The following is a 15,177-nucleotide window of genomic DNA, read 5'->3' as shown; positions in this document are numbered from 1 at the left end:
CCCTCTGGCCCATCACTGTTTGACGTAGACGTGTTTGTCAGATTGTGGGTTTCGTAAAGTTACGAGACATACTGAACCCAATCCCCCGATTAAGACCTCATCAAGGTGTAGATTGGAGGGAGTTTCAGAAACTGTGAGAAACACTGATCTGGCACATACTAGTGCCGTCATAATAGTGTGTTTCTGAATGAAGTGTGAATTGTCATGTGCTGGTAGGGATTGGTGTTGCCAGTGGAATAAGTGATGTACTTTTTACAGGTGCCATAAGTATAGTTTTAATTTACTTTAGTCATTTATTTTTTAAATGAATGCAACTCAAATAGACTAAATAAATATAGAACAAATATATGAGGTAAATAATGTCCTTGTTTTCTGACCGTTTCTGACCAAAAAGGTGGAGTCTGAAATATTAGCTAATAACATGATGGACCCTTTTTACATTAGTCTTTTGAATAGATCACAACGTAAATGACATATTTGGCTATGTGGGGCTGTTGTGGTGGAGTAATTTCACCTGCAATTGTCACACAAAAGCTACATATGCAGTGTAAGTGCCATTATATATATATTTTTTTAAAATATATATAGAAATCTGAGTGTTAGTCTGACTATGTGTCCACCGAATGGACGGACAACTGACGAACATGGAAAACACTTCAAAATCGTGTTGTGGTAAGAAGCAATGAGTCCCCTTAAGTCTAGGATTTATGAATGGAGCGTGATTGAACTCTCTCCTAGACTGTATGATTAGTAGAAAGCTACTTTACCTTGCAGGTTCAATGGCAGCCTGCCTGGCCACACACTGCCCTAGGAGAGTTTAAACATATAACCAAGATAATTTTAATACAGGTGTGTTTATAACACAGGCTCGGGCTCTGTTAATAAGACCAGTGTTATAATCATGGATAGGAGAGAGATGGTAAAAAGTACAAAAAAAAGTTGTAATAAACCGGAATGATCCTTTAAGCTGGCAGACCAACAGGCTCTACACTTTTCCAATAGGTCTGAACATATGGCTGCAGCCAACGCAAACAGAGCAAGGTGAAAACAACGACCACAAAAGGTTCAAACATGCCCTTCAGCTCCACAAAAGCTGACGGTGCATTTACCTACACCTCAGCTCGGGAATGGAACTGGTGGTGGAAATGACAGCTATGTAAAAAGGTTACGATAATGACAAGTAAAGGTTACAGCAATGATATCAAAGTGCGATGCAGCAGCTGGGTCGTTGCAGTGATTATGGGGGGTGTGTCTGTCTGACCCAGCCAAGGTGGGTCTCTCCTGTACAGCACACACACTCATACTGGCCCCCAGCCCAGACGGCATCACACTGTGGGAGGAAAGAGAGGTTGGAGTCTCTGGTGGGTAGTACAGAGGGAAGAGACAGAGATGAAGGAGAAGGAGGGAGAGAGGGAGAGGAGAAGAGAAGGGGGCTAATGAGAGAGACAGATGAGGCCAGCCTGGGGTGGTGCTGAGCCAGAGACTAGCCCACTGCTGACCACACCACGGCAGGGACAAGAGAGGAGACAGAGGTCAGTGGAAGACAAAGGAAGTAACAAACTCAGCTCACAGTACAGACAACCACAATATCCCTTTTTTTGCCTAAAATGTGTTATTTAAAAGAACAAGAAAATGTATATTTAACATTTTTACCCGCTGCGCTCTGCAAGTTTAAAATTTCAATTTCAACATTTCCTCCAGAGGACACACAGTCAGTCAGTATACTACTCCAGATAAGTGGCGTGTGTATTATTGGTCCCTGAACACTTCTCCTTTGATTAAGAAGGCGCGGCAATGTCTCTACTTCCAGAGGAGGAGGATGAAGAGGGCTCACTACTCCACCAGCAGCAGCAGCTCTGCAGGACCTTGCAGCAGGTTGTTAAAACTGCCCAGGTAGCATCCATTCATGACATCTACCTCCAACCCTGTCTGAAAAGACTCTATTTCATCATCAGAGACTCTACTCAGCCCTGCTACAGACTGTTCCCCACTGAAAAACCTGCACATTAATGTACTATGCCCCCAGATGTCTACAATGTTTAAAACAGTGAAATTACCTTGAATAATTCTGCACTAACTTGGTCAACTAAGCTCATTTTTGTGTATGTTTTAGGTTAATACTGTTAACAGACTGCACAATCTTATAATGACAAGACTATGTTTCGTTGTACGCAAGTATAATGACAATTATGTTGAATTGAATAGGAGCACTTAAAGGATAATTGTGGTTTATTACAATAAACAGCTGAAATGTAACATAGCACCTCTACAATCAAGTCTTAAAGTTGCAGTGTGTAGAATGTAGTGGCGGAACAGATTTGGCAGAAATGGAGGATAATATTCATAAGTATGTTTTAATTAAGGTACAATTACCTGAAAATGAGAATTGTTGTGTTTTTGTTAGCTTAGATTGAGGCTTTATATCTACATAGGGAGCGGGTCCTCTTCCACAGAGCCCGCCATGTTTCTACAGTAGCCCAGAATGGACAAACCAAACACTGGCTCTAGAGAGGGACTTTTTCATGTTTTTCATGACTTTTATGGCCAAAGTAGTTTCTTCTTCACATTTGGAAGGAGAGAGGCAAGGGAGGGAGGGGTATTCAGTTTGTTGTAATCTGCAACTTCAACACTAGATGTCGCTAAATCCTACACACTGCACCTTTAAGGGGACAAAACTCAAAAATCAGACAATCAGACAGGTTGTCTAAAACCCAACAGGTTAGTGATATTATTTAAGCACTAGCTTGGAGATACAACTGAAGCGGAATGCACCCAATTTATTGGTAATAATATCTCACTGTGCAACTCCAGTAGGGACAATAGATCAGCGTGTTTGGAACTAATTTTACTGTACAACTACTTTTTTATAATGTTTACATTAGAGCCGGACCGATATATAAGTCAGCTGATATTAATGGTCGATATTGGACACTACAATATATCGATATCGGAGTATATGACGTCTGATATGTATATAAAAGTTATATAGGTAGCATTTTATGTATATTTGGTTCTTTTTCTTAATTAAAGTTAAATATATACGTTGATCTTTTTTCTGTTCTGTATTTTTTATTTTTCCTAACCCTAACCCTATTTCTAATAATTAAATTCCAAGTGAAGTTTACTGTTTCAGCAAACTGATGTCATTTTATAAAATAAAGTTTATTGTTAAACTGTAAAATATCATTTCTCCATTACATATCTTTGTCACAAGTGTTTGATAACCACACTTGAGCTATCACTGTAAAAGATGTGTGTTTAAGTATATGTATGATTATCAGCGAATATTTCAATATCTGATATTTTTTAACTTTCTAATATCAGTATCGACTCAAAAACTCGGGCCACTAGCTAACATGTTCCCAGATGACCATTGCGAGCACAATGAGCAAAACTACCAATTGCCAAACATACCAAGAGCCAAGTTAAATGGGAATGATCCTTTAAAAAAAACAAAAAAAAACGTCTTCAATATTTATACCATATTGTGTTGTACAAGCTTAAATTCTGTTTCAACATTTCCTCCAGAGGGTAAACTGAACACTATTCAGACACACGCTGTGTCTCTTAGAACAAAAAAAATGAGTCAATGTAAAATTTATCAAACAACTGAAATTTTTAAAGAACAAACTGATCCAGCCAGTGTATGGAAAGTGATGGGGAAAACCTGGACCATGAGTGAACAATGGTCTCATTTTGTTCACTGGGAATGACAAAGAGAGAGTTCAACAAAGCTTTGATTAGAAACTGTCCTAACTATATGCAGCAATACATTCTTTGGTGGTCATCCTAGTTTTCCATGTTATCACTTACTCTCACTCTGGTACCAGTTAGAGAGACCAAAAGTCAAACTAGGATGTGAGTAGGATCTGTTAAGCAGGTATCAGTGGTATAAAATGATCTTTAAATGACAATAAAAGTAGTTAATGTGAAAGGACTATATTATAACGTGATGACAATACGCATTAGTTGTTTTTTTTCCTTTTACAGGCAGAATGAATTAAGAAATAAAAGCAGAAGTCATGGTGCTGTGATAAACATATTTTCAAAGACTGAGTCCTCCTCAGCAGTGGATCATGAAGATTCATCAGAAAGCAGAGCTGAGAGTGTTTCTATGTGTGTAATGGCAGCTCTCCTACAGAGTGCCTGATGGGTACTCGCTGGTGAATATCCATATACACAGAATGATGAGAGAGACACATACAAAGAGACAAAGAGAAAGAGAGAGACTCTTCTTCTGAAGGCTCTGCTGATGTGAGTGCATTGAGTGTGTGTGTATGTGTGTGTGTATAGGGTGCATGTATGAAGAGAGGAGAGTTTGTGCAGTGGCAGTGGGTGCAGTCACACTCTGGCTCTGCAGCATGACTCATTCTGCCAGCTCATAGCAGAGTTCAGCAACACACGCACACACACACACACACACACACACACGCAGAATGATGCCACATGGTAGAATAAAGCTCTGTGGGGCGACTACTACTTCACTTCATCCGTGCAAAAAAGGCAACACGCAAAGGATGATCACAGCTGACGACAAAGACAAAACAGAGAATACACACGTGCCTGATAGCCCTGACATGTAAATACAACTCCGCACACACACACACATTTACTCACATGTGAAAGGAAAACAGATCAGCTGGAGCAGATTCGGAGTGATTGATCAGAAGTCTTGAGGAGCGTCGAGCTTCAGCTGGCTACACTTTTAATGGCCACAAGCTTACTGACATTTCCACTTCTCTCTATGTGTGTGTATGTGTGTTTATGAATAAGAGAGATGGAGAGAAAGAGAGAGAGAGTGTGTGTGTGTGTGTGTGTGTGTGTGTGTGTGTGTGTGTGTGTGTGTTTGTCCCATTTTCTCAATTTCAGCCTCCCCTCCCCAGCTTAGCGAGCGACATCACCTAACGACAGCTTTGATCCACGAGTTTGTTTGATCTTAGAGAAGTTTGGAGATTTCATAATTTATTGGGAAGTAAATCATGTGAAATGCAGAGTAGATGGTAGTAGATGGAGAAGGCAGATGGTGTCTGATCCATTCGTCAGTGGGAGTGACTCAGTCGATGATTATTATGTCAGCGGGAGGGAGGAGGGGGGTGGTGGGGGTGCTCTGATCAAGACCAATGCCTTGCTCCTCATCATTAGGGAGCAGGATTTGTCGGCTCGGCTCGGCTGCAGCGGCGGCGGCGGTGGGAAATGGGGAGGGAGTGGAGAAGCTGTCCTTCAGCTGGAGGCCCCTGAGCGAGTCGCCAATCATCTGCTTTATTAAAGTGTTGTTGAACGAGACGCTGAATCTGTGTGACTCTTGAGCTCCCCGGAGAAGAAGAGGCGAGTGAAAAGAGGATTTTTTTTTCTGTCAAGGATCACATGTTTCGCATTATACAGGTTTTCCTGCTCTTAAAAAAAAAAAAAAAAAAAGGAAAGAAAAAAGCCTTTGGTGATGTCATGGGGAGGGACATCACGCTGTACTAATGTTACGGTGTCTAGACATTCATCAAGGCAAGTCTAAGATGTTTCTAGATATTTGTAATGCCATTTAGAATGAGATATTAGACACTGTGTATTTATGTGTGTGTTTATTAATTGGTTTGACTACATTCAATTAAAATATCGATCCACTTAACAGTAATCAAGTGCTTCAGAGGACTTACATGTAAGCAAACAAGAGTAAAGGTCTGTTTACACCAAGAACTATTACTATAAATGTATAGTTTTAAAAATCGTTCTAACGCAAGTGGATGGTAGAGTCCACATCACAACTGTAACCATAACAACATTGGTGAATGATATCGTTGGGATCACTTTCAGAGCGATTTGTTGAATGATAGAAACATTGATCTCCGACAAAATCTGCACCAGCCTGACATTCACAGTAAAACTTCAAAACCTGCAAATATCTTCTTAATTATAGAAACTGACTGATGACTTTATTTATTTATATTTACTTATTTTAATGCAGCTGCGCTCCAATGTGAACTAGAGCAGAATGACTCCCAGAGGTCATTTCTTTAGATATGTTTGTCTCTCTTTATTATACAAGGATGCTGTAAACTTTGTTACCATTATAATGTGGGAAAAAAGACAAAATTAGTAAATCTTTTAGGCTTCATAAGTGTGGATGCTAACATTTTTATGGTTATAGTTCTTGGTGTGGATGAGCCTTAAGAGTCTACAGTCATGGTAGCAATAACATGCAACAATGATACAGAGTGAGAATGAAAATGTTAACATGCTGATGTGTAGCAGTTAGAACATTTAGCGCGTTTGCAGTCTTATTTAAGCATCTTAGCATGCTAACGTTTACTAAAAACAAAGTACAACTGAGTACTGGATTTTTGATTAATCACCATGATCCAGTATTGATTCCTGAAATCAAGAGATTGATCTTTGCATTTAGCCTTTACTCCATAACCATGCACATGTGAACTAGATGTTAATGATTCATTTAGGACAGCATGTGTGAAATCTCTACTTTGTGTTGTGTTCACTACTTGTTTCTGCTGAAAATGTGGTAAAAAATTAGTACTGAAGGTTTTATCAATTAGTTGAATAACAGAAAATTAGCATGCTATAGGTAGTAGCAGCTACTAGTAGCTAAAGCTAACCATATTAAACCTGCATGCAGCTGCAGCGGGGTTCCGGTGTTGACACGAGACAGTTCAGGTAATTCATGTGAAACTCTTCACAATTTGATTGAAAGTTTGACTTTTTAAGAACAACTTGGTGGAGAACAAAGCGGGACACTGAGGCTCTCTGAATGACTCGACAAAAAAAAAGAGAGTAGAGTAGCATCAAGATGTGTAGCGCGGTCGTCCTGTGACACAGAATCCTGCCTCACTCATGAATTTTTTATCGTTACATCTCTTTTTAACTGACTTGTAACTACAAAACTGGGCATTGAGACAGGACTAAGTATTAATATTTGACTATTTGTGAAAATGGGCTTCTTTTTTAAGTCACCCTGCGATTCAGAAGAGGATGACTTTCATATTAATTAGCTACAAATCATCCAAAAAATCTAATGGGGAGGTGTCTAGAGATTCTGACCTGTAGCTGGACAAACTATTCCTAAGTAAAGTGTGTGGCCCTGTGTGTGTGTGTGTGTGTGTGTGTGTCTGTGTGCTTTGGGGCCAGGTGAAGCCCCTTCATATCTCACTCACATAACACTGCTTTCTCTTACTTTGCTTGTCATTTCTTGACATCTCTGCTGTAGGCCTGTGTTACCTCTCTGGCTCACCGTCTCTCTCCTGTCTTTTGCCTCTTGCTCCAGGGAGCCACCCACACCAATTGGCAGACAGCTTCTGATCCTCTTACACACACACACACAGACACACACACACACAAACACGCACACACACACCTCCACCATATATTGTAATTGACTGCAAGCTGAAAGTACCATCGTGTGTGTGTGTGTGTGTGTGTGTGTGTGTGTGTGTATACACCGAGTCCAGAAGGCCCTTGAAATATGCACAGCAGTCCCATGCATAATACATGGGCACAGCAGGAGAAAAGAACTTGTGAGCCAAGTGGATCTCCACCTCTCCATCTCTCCACTCCACCCCTCCCTCCCTTCCACTTTCCCCTCCATCCCTCTTCTCTCCATCACACTGTCTGCTGCTGCTGCGCATATGTTTTAAATAACAACTGTCTCTCAGGGTCATTTGTGGGTCAGAAAATGAGCTAGAGAGAGATGGATGGATAGATAGATGGCTAGGGTAGTGGGGGGGGTGAGGTGAGAGTTGCGAGGTCACATAGGAAGACCTGAGTTTTTATGCCAAGCGGGAGGAATCGGGGAGGTGTGTGAAGAATAACGAGACAAATGCGATTCACTGCTTTTAAGTCATCTGAGGCCCGAGCCGACAGTTTCATTAGAGTCACTGACTGTGCGGGATGACTGCCGAAAGGTCAGACGAGCCGCCGAGACGACCAGTAACCTACCAGTGATTTTTGTCATTTACCTTCAGAAAAGTGAGGTAATGCGAGCAGGAATCAGAATCCAAAAATATGTAAAAAATAACCCAACTGTCCCAACAGATGTTCAGGATATCGTTAAGCAGTGAATGGTGGTGTGACCCTCGGAAAACAACATTTACAAATTAGTCAACCGAGAGAGAGAAAAAAGTGCAGCGGGTGACTTACGATGAGCTGTTTGAGGCCCGTGAAGGACTGCTCCACGGAGTTGGCGTTGAGGACCTGACGTTTCATGGCTGCCTGCTCACCCAAGAAACGCAGCATCAGGTCTTTTACAGCGTCGCCCTGCAGCAAAAACACACACAGATACTGAGTAATGCACAACAGAACTGTACCAGTATATTTCATCATTTTACCGTTTCTTACTTTTAATTTTTTTTTTTTTAAAGGATTTATTATTTCAATAAAGTTTTGATGCAGTGTTTTTCTTATTCAACTGTCAAATATTCTACCTATATTTTAATCATTTAACTGATTAAAATTTGTCGAAAAATCATGTTTTCTTGTTTTCCATTATTTCCTCTAATAGTGGCCCAGGCCTTTATTAGAAGTAGGCTTACTGTATATTAGAGAGAGGCCTTTAATTATATTTCCCTCTGTTTGATGAGTGTATTTGCTCATATTTTAGTATGAAGTTTGCTTGTTTTCTGTTCTGCTTCTGTTTGTTCTGTTAAATTTTCTATACAGCATTACCAGTGATCTACTTAGTATGACTATGTTTGCCAGTTTAACCAAGTTACCCCAGTTACCTATGCTCATGAGGCATTTAAACAATATCTCTCCATCTCTGTGTCTCAGCTAAAGGGCTATACATGCACTCATAGAAATGGAGTTACATCCAGTAGTAACTAGTAACATTAACTACTATATATGCTTAACTAGAATACACATTATATAACAGGCACCAGGACTTTATCCACCCTTGTTTTTTACCCCGTCTGTTTGTGTTAACCAAGCCTCAGGCCATTATAAGAGACCTGGCTTTTAATTGACCACCATTAGGGCTGTGCGATAAGAGCAAACACTCATATGCCCATATAGGTCATTCTATATCCTGATAATGAAATGCACATTTTCGTCATGTTGCACAGCCCTAACAAGTGTCCTTTATTAGAGGATATGTGGTATACATTATTCCCAATTTGGATTTTATTTATATTTATATACGCTACAGATGGCTAGTTCCTGTGTTTACTTTCATTGTCAGACACTTTAACAATCTGAGCCTGTCAGTGGCAAATACAATACAAGCACTTTTGGTGGGTGTACTTTGATGGGTGCAATTACCCCAAAGGATTACATTGCAGCCTGTTTTTCAGCTGCTGGCTTAAGTGTTGTCACTAAGTATTTGACTAGTTTCAAAACAAAAACTGTCCCCATGGCCCCATTAGTCACTTAGACCTTAAAAAAAAATAGGGTGCAGGTTAAAAATTATATATTTAAAATTATGATATAAGGTGTTTTAGCTATTTATATTACAATGCCTTAATATCATCATTTCAGTTTATAATTTATAATTTCCAATTATATTAAGTTATTGATCAGCCTTGGAAAAATGTAGAACTGCAACTAACAATTATTGTCTTTGTTGATCAATATGTTGATTCTTTTCTCGATTCATATTTGGTTTATAAAAGGTTAGAGAATGGTGAAAATGCCCCAAAATTGCCATCACAATTTTCTAGATTCACAAGTGACATTCTAAATATTTTGTATTGTATGTTGTACAGTCCAAAACCCCAAAATATTCTATATGCTATCACAGATGAGAGTGAGAAAAACAGAAATAACACTTGAGAATTGTTCATGGCTTTAAAAAAGATATATTACATGATTAATCAATTATTCAAATTGTTGCCAGTTAATTTTCTGATGGCCTAATCAATGAATTGACTAATTGTTTCAGCTTGAGAAAAAACCAACAAACATCTGGACCATTTGTACAGTTTTGAATGACACAGTGCTGTCCTACCTGCAGGTTGTCAAACTTGAGGCCAGGCATGGTGAGCCTGCTGCTCTCTACGTATGCTGTGCTGTACTGCTGGGTGGCCACAGAGATCAACACCTTCCTGGTCTCCTCAGACGGCAGCCAGGCGTCATGGCGCCTGTCCACCTCGCTCAGGCTCAGCGCTGTTGCGAATGGGTCGTCGCTGCCTGAGAACACAGCCTGGAGCTGGTTGAAAGGCTGCGGCTGAGGGGCTGGAGCTGGAGCCGGGGCCGGGGGTTGAGTTGGAGCTGGGGTTATTTGGGGTGGAGGAGGTTGGGAATTGGCGGTTGATTCGGTGGGAGTGGGGAACACTGAGCTAGGTGTAGGAGCACTAGAGTCCAAAGGTCCTCCAGGGGTGGAGAGGGAGGAGGAGGTGGAAGAGAGTTGGCGCTCGGGGGTGGTGGCTATAGGTGCTGGGCTGGCGCCGGGAGGGATCTCTGCGTTGGGGTTAGAAACGGAGATAAAATTGGAGGGGACGGTAAAGGAGTCAAAGAAGTCGGAGGCAGGATTTGTCTGTCCGTTGTCAGTGAAGAACTTGCTGAGGCTGGGGCTGGGCTGGCACACTAGCGGAGCAGTCAGCTTGCTGGGGGTCACTGCTTCGTCGTGCCCCCCTCCACTGCCCATGCTAAAGCTGGGGGACTTGATGAGTGTGGGCTGGAAGCCGTCAGGCACCAGAGACTTGGGCTGGTTGGCCTGGCTGAATATGGTACACACCGGCACGGGCTCTTTTGGGCTTGTCTCTTTGGATGGTGCTGTTTCCTCACTTATAACATCATCTGGGCTCTGTGTGTCACCCTGAGGCGAAACAATTGCTGTAACTTCCTCTAGTGTGTCGGCCCCCTCCTTTCCGTCCTCTTCAACTTTGGGCTCAGGGTCTTTTTCCTTCTGTTCCTCCGTTGAAACTTTAATCTCAGTCGTATTCAGTCCTATCTCACTTTGTTCTCCCTTGTCGCTCACGGCATCTCCTGCATCCTCCTCTTCTTCGACCCCGTCCAGAATGGAGTCGATGGGAGCCACGTCGTCCTCCTCGCTGTTATTAGGCGAGTCGGAGATCATGACACTCTCCATCATTTGGTCGTTGAGCTTGTCCATCAGGCTCTCAGAGGGCGTGGCGCTGCTGTCCTCCTGGGGTGTGGCGAACTCGCCACCCAGGTCGATGCTGTCTTCCTGGGGCAGGTCTCTGGAAGGGGTCTGACTGGTGGTTGCCTCCGGATGGTCTGGGGACAGAGCTCCCTTAGTTACATCCTCCACTGCGATATCCAAGGTGACCGGCCGTTGAGCAGGAGCCTCCTCACTATCCATCTTACTGCTCTGGACAATGAAAACACAACATTTACATGGTATTACTATTCAAATGAAATAATAACATTCATGTAAATGTGTGCGTAGCTTTCTCGGGTCACAATCTGTTATTGTAAGTAAACTGTACTTCTTGTATCACAGCTTCTTCATGCTCTTCATGCTGTCACAGTAAAGAAAGAGCCATTACTTGGGTTAAATGAAGGACAGCTGCCATTTGGTACCGGTGTTATGGTTTAACGAGTGACCGTGTTAACTGGTGACTTTCAGTCAAATGCGTCAGTGTTTGTCATGGTGACAGCAGCTGTCAAAAAGCTTAAAAGCATTACATTATCTTTGATTGACTGTTTAATACAGTATTCGTCTGCTCCTTTTTGTAAACATTATGTAAACCAAACAGTGTCGCCAACATGAAGCATTCACCATATAAATAAACAGAGCAGCTAGCGTCTAATGAGGGGTTTGACAGCATTATAGGTTAACTGGTTGAATTATGGGTCACTTTCCGATTGAGAATAACAATATAAAATCCTAAGAAAGGATATAACTGCACTACCAACTTAAATACTATCTTCTGCTTTTAAGAGGACACCTAAGCAGCTAGGTGTTCGTGTTTTCAACACCTGCCGTCACTAACACCGCTACTCAGCTAATGCTACTTTAGCCGGGCTAGCTACTGTGGGTGAGCCGAGCAACCGATTATAAGTGTCAAATTCAATGCTTCGCTAATGGCAGCTCATACTTTAAAAGGCGCACAACACTACCAAACTACCTTCATCACAACACAATGACAGACAACAAGTGATAAAGTGGAGAGTACACACACACGATTATGTTTCCTTACCTTACTGCAACGACAGATACAACTCTACTGCGCATGCACGGCTACACGGACACAGAGAAAACTACGGCACTCCGCAGCTGACAAATTTCACGCCACCGAGGCTTACGGTATTCTCGACAGGATTCTACGCACTTTTAAAAGCGCACACAACGTTGCACGACGACGTTTACGTGTTCTAGACTTGACTGTCTATTAAGTAGAATTTTAAAATCGCGGAAGTGCTGCACTGACTGACTGACTGACTGACTGTTGTGTTTTGGGCAGTACGTGTCCACAATATATACATTTGAAGTGTTTTCATCGTGAGGTGACGCTTTTTTTGGAATTATAAGAAAGAACAACTCTGACACCGGACTGTTAAAATGGAGGACGACGCTCCTGTCATTTATGGACTAGAATTTCAGGTACGTTCACCCTGTTTGACATTTAATTCAGACACTGTGCAACACCCTGAAAACACTATAATACCCACTGAACCTACACATTATACATATTTATTGTATTTTAAGTCAAAAATATATGTCCAATACATTCCACTATTATGTATCTGAATAGGCTGTATATACACAACCACCTACTATATGTTTTGTTTGTTTTTCACCATTTAATATGGATCTCAGCTCACTACTACTATTTATATCCTGTTTACAGTTCACATAAATAGGTGTTGAATGCTGCTGCACTGTCATTACTATTTACCTAAGTGTTTTACAAAGAAATACTATTTGCTATTGCTTTCTAGTGTTTGCTATTATATTCTAAAAGTGTAGCTGTTAGTCTAGTCTGTTGAATAAGTTGTGATAGATGTATATTACAGCATTTCTTTATCAGGTCTTTGCAATAGCCTATTGTAGAAAGTGTTATTTTCTGCTCAATAAATTGAACATATGTTGTCATGTTTCCTTGTATCCACTTTGCAGGCACGAGCACTCACTGCCCAGACAGCTGAAACCGATGCCATCCGTTTTCTCGTGGGCACACAGTCTCTGAAGTTTGACAACCAGGTGAGAAAAAAGAAAAAGAAAGGTCATTCAAAATGTACAGTTTCTCCTATTCCTATGTGTTCAGGTCATATAGGGGGGGTTTGTGTCTCTTTGCAATGTATATCTACTGCAGTAGTTTTTAATGGGTTGTACTAAAATATTTGATAACCCCTCAGAGGTACATGATGCTGCATCTGCTTGGCTCAGTCATTTTAACTGTGGACAAGAATATACTGGATGTAGAAATCTTTTAAGATCCCACCAGACACATAAACATAGTTACATATAATACTTTGTGTCTGATAAATGTACACTTACCATGTAAAATATTCTGAAATTTGCACTGAAAAATTCCTGATCTATGCATATGGAGCTATTTTTATTTAAAAAGTTATCTTGCTGGATACAAGATGTCTCCTATTTAACTACTACTACAACTTCAAGTTTACACATCACTCTTGTGTAACTTGTGCACTTGATCACAATTGACTCCAAACTAGTTGTGATGTCTTGAAATCCTGCTTGTATGCACACAATCTTATACTTTCCCTCTTCAGCAGATAAATGTGAGAAAAGACAGTGAAGCTCAAATTCAACTGAAGTAGTGCATTTTTGAGTGGAAGGGGACTTTAAAGCTGGTTGGAAAGGCAACTAGGACAAACCCTTATTCTTAGTCTTGTAGTTCGTAATGGTAGTTTATGTCTCCATGCAATTTTTATCTATTTAACTTAATGAAATAATGGAAATGAAGTGTTGTATAAATATATAGCTGTCTACTCCTGTCAGTATAATAATGGACAAGACAATATATGGCTGGGTGATATGGACAAAATCAAATATCACAATATTTTAGACAAGATACCTCTATCGATATTACAACGATATTGTAGAGATGACTGTCGATGCTTTCACAAAATATTTACACTATGAAATCTCTGATAAATAATCATCAGTAATGCGGATATAACAAAAAAGTGGGTAAAAAGTAAATAACAGAACAGCTAGTACACTCTGGTAAGTTCAGAAAATGACATATTTTACTGTAATGCAGCTTTAAAACCAGGAAAAGACAACTCTGATGACATATCGCAATATTACGATATCCAAAAACTAAGACGATATCTAGTCTCATATCACAATATCGATATAATTTCAATATATTGCCCAGCCCTAAGACAATATCATACCATGTGAAAAACTGAAAACATCTATCATTAATAGAATGAACAATTTACTAAAATAATACAATATTTACAGAAAGTTCAGAATTGTAGTTTGACCCCACAAAATAAGTTGGGAGTCAGGAGTCAAACAGACTTGTTTTAAATATCAGTTAAATGTTCAGAGTACGGTCAAATAACCAATAACCCCTCACACTGTTTTTCAATTTTAAAATTCAAATGAGAGTCAAAGATGATCCTTAAGGTTCTGGAGGAGAGCATAATACAGGCTGTCATTATGCCAAAATCTTCATGAACATTCAGAGTTGAGTTATAAAACATCTCCTGATTATTATTGACCTAAAGAAAGTTTGGAGAAGTTCATCATTTGAATTTGAGCCTTAAAACCTCAGACCTCAATGTTAGACCTAGAATTTAGTCAGTAGATATCATTGTTGTCAGATTTAAGAGTTTTCTTTTTTTTTGTAATTATCCTTTTATTGATATCGAAATGCTCAATTTCTTCCACACATTACATCCTGTACCATGTCTACTAGACACACAATGCAGTACACAAACTCCAGACATAATCTGAAAAGTCCAGTTTTGTTTTGTTTTTCTCTTTTTTCCAGTTCTCTCTCCTTCTAGAATGGAAGACACTGAAAAACTTAGGGTTAGGGTTAGTCATAACATAAATAATCATATGACTAAATGAACAATATAAAGTCAGTAGCTAGAACCAAGGGGTTTATATGATACAATATTACTCAATAAAGTCTAGATTTAAGAGTTTTCTAAGACAATCATGTTCATCTTGAGTGTGGAGAGGGTGAGCTATACACACACAGAACTTAAAGCTCAGGATTGTACCTAAATGGGTACAAGGCTTTGTTGCTCCAGCTGTACCCTAGCAGAGTACGAATATTGGTACAT

At 40.3% G+C, this 15,177-nt stretch overlaps 2 protein-coding genes across 2 annotated transcripts in view; one reads left to right on the top strand and one right to left on the bottom strand.

Annotated features, from left to right (window-relative positions):
- Positions 1-12,142, bottom strand: part of trappc12 (trafficking protein particle complex subunit 12) — a 37,795-nt gene extending 25,653 nt beyond the window's left edge. Inside the window, exons 1-3 of the mRNA XM_053336287.1 lie at positions 12,102-12,142; positions 9,944-11,269; positions 8,140-8,256 (exon numbers count right to left, since the gene is read on the bottom strand). Of these exons, the coding sequence (XP_053192262.1) occupies positions 8,140-8,256; positions 9,944-11,260 (1,434 nt within the window). The 5' untranslated portion in view covers positions 11,261-11,269; positions 12,102-12,142. The remainder of the gene's footprint in view (positions 1-8,139; positions 8,257-9,943; positions 11,270-12,101) is intronic.
- Positions 12,143-12,331: 189 nt separating this feature from the next.
- The window catches only part of eipr1 (EARP complex and GARP complex interacting protein 1), a 69,020-nt gene continuing 66,174 nt past the window's right edge, over positions 12,332-15,177 (top strand). The window contains exons 1-2 of the mRNA XM_053336290.1: positions 12,332-12,505; positions 13,022-13,105. Of these exons, the coding sequence (XP_053192265.1) occupies positions 12,464-12,505; positions 13,022-13,105 (126 nt within the window). The 5' untranslated portion in view covers positions 12,332-12,463. The remainder of the gene's footprint in view (positions 12,506-13,021; positions 13,106-15,177) is intronic.

The sequence above is a fragment of the Scomber japonicus genome, chromosome 16, assembly GCF_027409825.1.
Source record: "Scomber japonicus isolate fScoJap1 chromosome 16, fScoJap1.pri, whole genome shotgun sequence".
NCBI classification, from domain to species: Eukaryota; Metazoa; Chordata; class Actinopteri; order Scombriformes; family Scombridae; genus Scomber; species Scomber japonicus.
Note: the sequence above shows the minus strand (reverse complement) of the source record. Positions and strands in the feature narration are given on the sequence as shown.